This window comes from Maniola jurtina, chromosome 4, assembly GCF_905333055.1.
Source record: "Maniola jurtina chromosome 4, ilManJurt1.1, whole genome shotgun sequence".
In the NCBI taxonomy this organism is placed as follows: domain Eukaryota; kingdom Metazoa; phylum Arthropoda; class Insecta; order Lepidoptera; family Nymphalidae; genus Maniola; species Maniola jurtina.
Genome location: NC_060032.1, coordinates 3,733,739 through 3,743,349, shown reverse-complemented (window position 1 = coordinate 3,743,349; position 9,611 = coordinate 3,733,739). Strand labels below are relative to the sequence as shown.

The 9,611-nt window shown below is 36.5% G+C and overlaps 1 protein-coding gene across 1 annotated transcript; it reads right to left on the bottom strand.

The window, feature by feature from the left end:
- Positions 1-1,072: 1,072 nt before the first annotated feature.
- Positions 1,073-8,403, bottom strand: LOC123864590 (gustatory receptor for sugar taste 64a-like). Its single transcript, XM_045905153.1, has 9 exons — positions 8,335-8,403; positions 7,670-7,856; positions 6,683-6,895; positions 6,133-6,237; positions 5,420-5,604; positions 4,634-4,797; positions 2,099-2,264; positions 1,222-1,311; positions 1,073-1,144 (listed from the first exon to the last, which is right to left on the bottom strand). Exons 2-9 carry the CDS (start codon positions 7,839-7,841, stop codon positions 1,073-1,075), a joined length of 1,167 nt encoding a protein of 388 aa, XP_045761109.1. The 5' UTR covers positions 7,842-7,856; positions 8,335-8,403.
- Between the last annotated feature and the right edge of the window lie 1,208 nt (positions 8,404-9,611).

Genomic DNA, 9,611 nt, shown 5'->3' with positions numbered 1-9,611 from the left:
TTTTTTCAATAATCTGAACGTATGCATCTATATTTTTTGCAATTTTATGGTTCCTTACCTCAAAAGGAAAAACGGAAACCTTATAGGATCACTTTGTTGTCTGTCTGTCCGTCTGTCTGTCTGCCAGTCAGGTAGGTTGGCTGGTAGGTAGGTCTTATAGCACAAGTAAAGGAAAAAATCCGAAAAAAACCGTTAATTTGTGGTTACATCACATAAAAAAATTAATAAGTATTTGTTCATGAACTAAGTATTTTCAATATCAAATGTAAGATAACTTTACCAAGTGGGGTATCACAATGAAAGGGCTTTGCCGGTCTAAATTCTAAAACAGATTTTCATTTATTTTTATGCATAATTATAGTTTTTGATTTATCATGCAAAATGTCGGAAAAAATACCCGAGTACGGAACCCTCGGTGCGCGAGTCTGACTCGCACTTGACTGGTTTTTTGAGGCCTTCACGCCTGTTGCTTTTGTGAGTTTGTTACTAGTTTCTTCCTAGACCAGGCGATACTAATTTTACTATGTACTTCTAGATATTATATCGAGCTAAGTACCTACTGAGTATTAGCACATTAGTAAAATAGGTACCTAGTACCTACATTTCATTCTAACAATTAAAGAAGAGTTGTAATACATAAATGGTGTAAGCGTTATCTTTGAAATGGACATGTTATAGGTACAAGTAGGCTGGAAGAGTTGTGCCCACAGAAATCATAATAGAAATCATAACTGTCATTTACAAAATGATAGTTATTTTTTGTGCCGATTCAAAGCGTCCCACCGTCCGTCGTCCCGTCCCACCACCAAGTCGTAACGAGATTAAAAAAAAAGGTTATTAGCAATTTAAATCATGACTAACATTCCCCGTTCCCCTCCAACTGAGCGTAAAGCTTGTGCTAGGAGTAGGTACGACAATAGTGCAGCGGGTGGGGTTTGAACCGCCGACCTTTCGGATTTGTCTGCTCCTATAACCGTTGGGCTTTTGATTTTAATTGCCACTTTATTTCAAATACCGAGTACAATGAAATACGTATTGACATTTAAATTAGAATATTTATTAGTATAACACATTAAGTGACAGTAGAATCAGAGTCATCATACTGAATCAGAACCAGAACGTATGTGACTACGGCACCAGACATCTGCAAATATAAGAAATTAGTAAGTTTTCTTCTTACCAATAATACCAGAAGTATTAGATAGTAGGTACAAGTGATACCTGCAAAACAAAAGTTCTGTTCAAATAGAAAAATCCCATTCCACTCAACGCTACATACTCGTTCACAAGCTGTTTCTGCAGCCTCTCTATCTAAAAAAATATTGAAGTAGAATATTATTATATAGGAATTTAATTTAATTAATGTTTTTCTAGTCTAATAGGAATCTTTTAGGTAAACAGCGTAGCCAGTTTACCTAAAAGATAGCAGTTTTAGGTAGCCTTTCCTCAAATATGCGCCATGCTTGACGTTTTTACTAACTTATACCTACACAACGGGTCATATAACGGGATACAAGTATTCCCAGAAATTAATAATTAATTTATTATCTGTCTAATTCATCTAAGTACTTCTCTCCATAAATCACCAAAAATAAATCGATAAAACACCAAACAATATAATATCCATACAGGATAATTATACCTAAAATATGCGAAGTATGTCAGTCAGTCTGTATGTCATTTTGCCTTTTCAAGGTTTATCAGTTTTTTTAACCTACAGAGATAGTTTTTATCCTGGAGAAAAATATAGGCTACTTTTTATCCCAAAAAATCAAAGAGTATTTACTCTCGGGGTTATAAAAGGGTCGTTTGTTCAACCTATGTCAGGTAAGTATAGCTTTCGTTTCGAAGACGGATTTAATGCTACTTTTACCAGAGAGGTTGAAAGGAATACGTCCTAGAACCAAATAGGCATCAATGTCTGTGGTTTGTGTAAAAAGTAGTTTCAAAATTCAGGCTTAAAGGGTATAGGTACATTTAAGCCCGTGTAGCTTTAAAACTACATATTTTATAGAAATCTGGAAAACCACACCACACTATGCTAGGGAAGCCACTAAGGTTAGTTCTCTTAGCTCACTTACTGTACTAGTACTTATACCTCAACGTTGTAAAACTGGGCATTGCACTCATACAAAGTGGGTAAAGCCATTGTAGAGTGCTTGCACACATCAGCTGCAGCCACCACTGTATAGCCCGTTCTAACACACAGCCAGGTTATTGAAACTACATAATATGCTTCCCTTACTGGAGTATCTTTTTCTTGCCTGAAAAAAAAACTACGATATGCTTGCAGCCAAACTATAGGCCTCATAAGAAAGCCCAGAGTTAACCAGCGGGCGATGGAGAAAACTATGCTCGGAGTTTCTCTTCGTGGTCAATGAAAGAATGAACAGAAGCTAACAGAAGCTAGTTGAATTTGGGCAGGGTACTATAATATTATAATAGGGTGATAGCCTAGTAGTTACGACATCGGCCTTCTAGTTGGGGATCTTAGTTTCAAATTCAAATTCAAATTCAAAATGTTTTTATTCAATTAGACTTTTACAAGTTCTTTCGAATCGTCAAAAGCATCTACCACTGGTTCGGAATGCCTTTCCTACCGAGAAGAACCAGCAAGAAACTCGGCGGTTGCTCTTTTCAAAGATTTGATATACAATATTATGCCATGTATAAAAGCAATTGAAGTCCTGCGCATTGCTGGAGCGAATCGAAGTTCAAATCCACGCTTTTTTATCATTTACATAATCTTCGATAGTATAATATGCTTTTCTCAGGAGCATATTTTTAATAGATTTTTTGAACCTGTGTAAAGGCAAGTCCAAAATTGACTGAGGAATTTTGTTATAGAAGATTATACCCATTCCCACAAATGACTTTTGGACCTTCCTGAGACGGAGCGTAGGAGTCGCAAGCCTGTTACGGTGTCTAGTCAGCCTGTTGTGTAGATCGCCAACCCTCTTGTAACTAAGAATATTTTGTCTTACAAAAATTATGTTGTTGTAAATATATTGAGAGGCTACGGTAAGGATACCTATTTCCTTAAATTTTTCTCGAAGTGAATCGCGTGGTTTTAAGTTATAAATTGCGCGTATTGCCCTTTTCTGTAATACAAAAATTCTCCCAATATCTGCCGCTCTACCCCATATTAAGATTCCATAAGACATAATACTATGAAAATAAGCAAAATATACTATCTTTGCGGTCTCCACGTCAGTTAATTGTCGAATCTTTCTAACCGCGTAAGCAGCAGAGCTTAGTTTGCCAGCAAGAGTTGATATATGGGTGCCCCATTGAAGCTTCGCATCTAAGGTTATCCCCAAAAATATAGTAGTCTCTTCTATTTTCAAAATATCATTATTTATCATTAAATTAATGTTACTTGTGTTCTTGGTATTGGGCAGTGCGAATTCAATACACTTAGTTTTTTTTGCATTTAAAAGTAGATTATTTACAGTAAACCAGTGAGTTACCTGAGATATGGCACCATTTATATCGTCAAAATTGTACTTATTTCTATCGACTTTAAAAATCAAAGACGTATCGTCAGCAAATAGTACGATATCGCAAATATTTTGGACTACATATGGTAAATCGTTTATGTATACTAAGAACATGAAAGGACCTAGAATAGAGCCTTGAGGAACACCCATTAGTGAGGCTGATCCGGATGACTTCACATCATTCACACATACTGTTTGAATACGATCACTAAGATAGGACGCAATGAGACCAAGCGCAGTGTCTTTGATTCCATAGTGGCTCAATTTAACTAAAAGAGTCTCGTGCTCAACGCAATCAAATGCCTTGGATAAATCACAGAAAATACCAATGGCATTCTGTGACCCCTCCCACGCATTGAATATATGCTTTAACAGCATTGCGGCCGCGTCGGTTGTTGATCGACCTTTAGTGAAGCCATACTGTTCAGAATGGAGTAGCTTATTTAAATTGAAATGCTGAAGCAGTTGGTTGAGCATGATTTTCTCAAATATCTTGCTCAGTGTTGGCAAAATTGAAATTGGCCTGTAATTGTTTGGGTCACTTTTGCTACCCGATTTAAAAAGAGGTATCAATTTACTACATTTCATGAGATCTGGAAAAGCGCCTGTATCCACAGACTCATTAAAAATTAAGGCTAGATATGGCGCAATAATATCAATAATATTGTTAATTATTTTTACTGATATTCCCCACATATTTCAAATATATTTCAATTCAGGCACGCACTTTTAACTTTTCGAAGTTTTGTGCATTTTGAGCGATTGCGTAAGTATCACTTGCTTAAAGGGTGAAGAAAAACATCGTGAGGAAACCTGCATATCTGAGAGTTCTTCATGTTCTCAAAGTTGTGTGAAGTCTGCCAATACGCACTTTGTGGTATGTGGCCATTGTGGTAGTGTATGGACAAATCTTTCTCATTCTGAGAGAAGCCCCGTGCTATTGTGAGCTTCCGGTGCGTTGGTGATGATGATGACATTATTACATTAGCAGGCGGGTCACCTGATGTCAAGTGATTACCGCCGCCCATGAACATTTGCAGCACCAGAGGCACCGCCGATGCGTTGCTCTGCCCTTTGAATAACCCCACGTTTTAATCTAGTGGGAACTCCATAAATCAATTTTTATAACTTACATGATTCCTAAAAACAGCTGTAAGCAAATAAAATAGAAGTTAAAGAATGCGGAGAAAAGAATGAGAAGGCCCAAGCAGCTGTCAACTCTCCGCACCAGCAACGATTGCTTAACGTATGCTTCTCTTATCTTCCGCCATAAGTACACTTTTAGGAATTCCGTATCCTGAAAGGAATCCAAAATAAGATTTAAATGCATTTTATAAAAAATAAATAAAAAAAAAGTTCTTCTAAACATTCGCATGCAAAAGCTTTCCATCAATATAAACAGAACAAAACCATCGTCTTCGTCATCTTGATCATCCCATCGTCAGCTCACTACTGAGAACGGATCTCCTTTCAAGCGGAATTTACATTACGAAATTAGTGCCACGAAATTAGTTTCACGACATTAATTTCACTATCAATTGCACGTGTAAACGTTAATAAGAGGTTTAAACACGTGCAATTGATAATGAAATTAATGTTGTGAAACTAATCTGTGTCACTAATTTTTAATGTAAATTCCGCTTCAGATTAGAAAAATCTAACTGACTATAGTCTATGACGCTGTGGATTGACAGACTTCATACATTTGAGAACATTATGGAAACTCTCAGGTACGCATGTTTCCTCACGAGCGACGTTTTCCTTCACCGTTAAAGCGAGTGATATGTAACTGTTCAAACGCACATAACTCTGAAAAGTGTTTTGCCCGGGATCAATCTCCAGACAAGCCGCTTACATTATCACCGCAATACAACAAAAAAAGATACATTATAAAAAAACGTAAACCAAACAAGTCATACTTCACGCCACTCCTTTCCTTGGCTATCCCTTGCAGCAACTTTTGCGACACATTCATTAAGCCGCTTATACCTCGAAGTCAAACCCATGCTGGTCAAGATTATGAGTAAATCTCGCAGGTTCCATACCATCGTTGCTAATATTCTCATAAAAGCGATAGCAACACCAATCCAATCTGAGTATTCAACTGGAATGACATAAGGTTTTATGGTTCAATATTGAGAATATAAAATAGTACTAAAATAGTAGTCCCTAACTCCCTAAATCCCTAGTGTGACTTTTCCAGTAAACTGGCGTAGCATGGTGCGTATAGTACGCGTAAATCTTTGATGTAGTTTGGATAGTCCAAAGAATAAACATTATTTGACAATAATTTGGCAGACAGTAACTACCACGCGTCAGCACAAAATAATTACCCAGATTCAGGACTGAATAATAATTATATTGGTGATCGATAGCGAAGATATTCTACTCTATTGAGTTACGAATTTTAAAGGTTTGACGTAAGAAGCGTGTTTTTAAAATGTAGGTATACAAATTTTCCATTTTGTGTTTGGAAAATCATCAACATTATATTTCGCGCTCGCTTTGATGGTGCTTTTATTTACATTAGAACCTTTATAACGGGTACAAAAGTCGAATTTGAATTTTGAACACATTTTTGAAAATTATGAAATTAATTATTATGAAAAAAAAAAAGAAATGAGTTACTTACAATCTAGCAACAAAAACCCATGCGAGCTAAGTATGTATTTGCGCAAACATTGTGACGGTTCGCATTGGAAACCCAAATGCGATAATACATTGGAAATGTGTTCAACTGAAAGAAGATATTTATTTATTAAACGAATAAATAATGTTAAAGGTTAAATAATAAAACATCAAATAAAACATGTAATTAAATATTAAAGTCACTAAGAAGATCCTCTGCACCAGTTGAGTTGATAGAGTTAACAGAATGTTGCATGGTTTTTTGTTCCCATTGGGAACGAATTCGTATGAAAATCTTCTCGCCTGAAATACGGACAATTTCCATAGAGATTAGCTTCACAAGTGTATGCGCAATCACAGGTGCACTCTCTGTTCCCTCACTCCCATAACTCAACGGTGCGGACGGAAATCCGACATGACGGGAGATAGATAGGAGATATTACAAGCTCTTAGAAGCACGAGGGTCAAACACTGCAGACTTCCGAATTCCGGGCTAGTACCAACTGAAATGAATGAACCCCTAATACTTAAGCTTGAATTGCTTAAGAGCTTACTTGTAGTAAAGGCAGCAACTATTCCAATTGTTACATACATTCGTTTTTTCAAAGTAGCATCCGGGGGTACGTATTGAATGCTCAAAACCCATTCTATTGAGGCCCAATATTTCCGTAGCTCCTTCCAAGAGCTGGACAGTCTCCAGCACTGCAACATCCCCAAAAGTGTACCAGTGTAATACACGGATCCAGACAATCTAGCGGCTATACTTCCTGTAATAACAAACACAAGTGTAAATTAAAAATTTATATCACCCCCGACAAGTGAAGGTTACAATAATAACTAGAAAAGAGCTGATAACTTTCAAACGGCTGAACCGATTTTCTTCGATTATAGCTAAGAATACTCTCGATTTTCTCAAGCCACCCTTCAAACAAAAAGAAAAACTAAATTAAAATCGGTTCATTAGTTTAGGAGCTACGATGCCACAGACAGATACACAGGTACACACGTCAAACTTATAACAGCCCTCTTTTTAGGTCTGGGTTTAAAACAAGTCGTGCTATCTAGCCCACAATTCGCGCGTAGAAATCACAAAACAATCAATAAGTGGCTATTAGGTACGCGCGCTATGATTGGCCGAAATATTTTCGCACCATTCAAAAATAAGATTTCTGCGCAGGTACATTGACGTAACGTAACTTATAAAAGTAAAGTTGCAATACTTAGTATGAGATTTTACATCTCATCAATTACGTCGATGAAATTAGAGCATCGAAACACTTTTCAAATGAAAATGCACCTTAATGGCCTTATTTTATAGCTCATCCATACAGCGCTTCAAATAAAAACTTTGTGAGTACTGAAAGCGTGATTTTCGATCAAGGATCTTTAGGATCTTATCCTTTGTAAGGTATCCTCTGACGTATATGCCAGCGAGATGTAAATTCTCTTACTAACCTTACTGATCTAGTCGTAAATCTAAGCGTAGGTGTTCTGCCCTATAAACCTCTGATTGAAACAGAATCTAAATAAAGTCGACTTACTCTGCGCGGCTGTATCAATAGCCCAGCCCGCAAGAGCCTTTATAACTTTCCAAATAGCTTCTACTTCTATAGCTACATAAAGAGACAGTATTATAAACCCCCAGATTTTCCATACAGAACTCTCCAAGCCAACAATCCCAATCCATTTTGACCAGTGGAACACTTGCGTCATTGTTTGTAAAAAATCCTGTAACGTTAAAATTAGTTCAAAATGTTAAAACACGTCTTACTTCTTTTTCCTGCTAAGGTTTATGTCATCACACTAATATTATAAAGGCGAAAGTTTGTGTGTGTGTGTGTGTGTGTGTGTGTGTGTGTGTGTGTGTGTGTATGTTTGTTACTCCTTCACGCAAAAACTACTAGACGGATTTGGCTGAATTTGGGAATGGAGATAGATATTATCCTGTAATAGCACATAGGCTACTTTTTATCCCGGAATATCAAAGAGTTCCCACGGGATTTTAAAAAACCTACATCCACGCGAACGAAGTCGCGGGTATCGGCTTGTATTTTATAAATGCGCAGAGATAACTTGCATCCAAGAAACGGACAAAGGCCACTTTTTTCCCGACAATAGTATCACCTACTCAATTTAAAACCTGATTCCATGCTAAGTCGGGGTCATTTGCTAGTAAAACAATAAACCTGATAAATGTTTAACTTACATCATGAATCGGTTGATGGGGCAGTATAAGATCATTTTTGACTTTAGTTTTTTTCAATTCTTCTGTTTTTGCTATGTGCAGAATATTCTTTTTTATGTGCAATAGCCTTTGCATAATATAATTTTAAAACTACCCGAAAACTACAAGAACCCAAAGAATTCAAATCGAACTAGAAAGTTGTTTTCATTGAAAATGATTGCGGTGTACTATATTATCAAAACACGAATGCAATCCGTCGTTTATTGGTTCTGTGAAATGTTTTGTACTAAATAACTAAATAATTTAACTTTTACAAGTGAACAATGATTTTGTATTGTTTGAAATATTGAATAGCATGCTGAGTTATAATTAAACTAACCTTTTAACACGAAAGCTGTCATGTCATTATCAGATTGCTACAATCTCAATTATTGTGAATCATTTGTGAATATGTAGTTGAATTTATGGGATTTTTGCTGCAATAGAACATTTTAGCTAGTGATAAGTGTTTTTGTGATCGTCACACCTGTCAAAGCACAGCGCCGAGGGTTTGCTGAGTTTTTGAAATTAAGGCTTGGGCAGCCTTTGTTTCAAGCTGGTTAAAACACACTAATCACACTAATATTATAAAGGCGAAAGTTTGTCTGTATGTGTGTGTGTGTGTGTGTGTATGTTTGTTACTACTTCACGCAAAAACTACTATAGACGGATTTGGCTGAGGAATGAAGATAGATAATAACCTGGATTAGCTCATTTTATCCCGGAAAATCAAAGAGTTCCCACGGGATTTCGATAAACCTAAATCCACGCAGACGAAGTCGCGGGCGTCAGCTAGTTTAAAATAAAGGAATAACGCGCGAGGGCAGCGAAGCTCGAGGGCAGCTTATATCTTGCAGATAAGATCGTGCGCATTTTGTGTGACTCAGCCATAACTTGAAAGATTTCTATGAAAGTTTCATTTTACAGGAACAGCTTTTTGTTAAATCTATTAACCCTTGATCGTACATCTACTAATAAAGATTACATTGATATAGTTGCATGTGAGTGCAGTTCTATTACCTAGCGGTTTCAAATAATAGTCAGGGCACGCGATTCAATATTTAGCAGTACCCATTTATATGTACCTACATGGAAAATGCCAGGTAAATATTTTTTATTGTAAATCACTAACCATATTATAAACTAGTCAGTAACTAGTTATGTTAGAAATGCGAAATTGTATGTTTTTGTAGTAAGATAGGTTTGCATTTATCTACAATCATGCTTTTAACAAAAATCGTGCCTCAATCGGTTAAGTG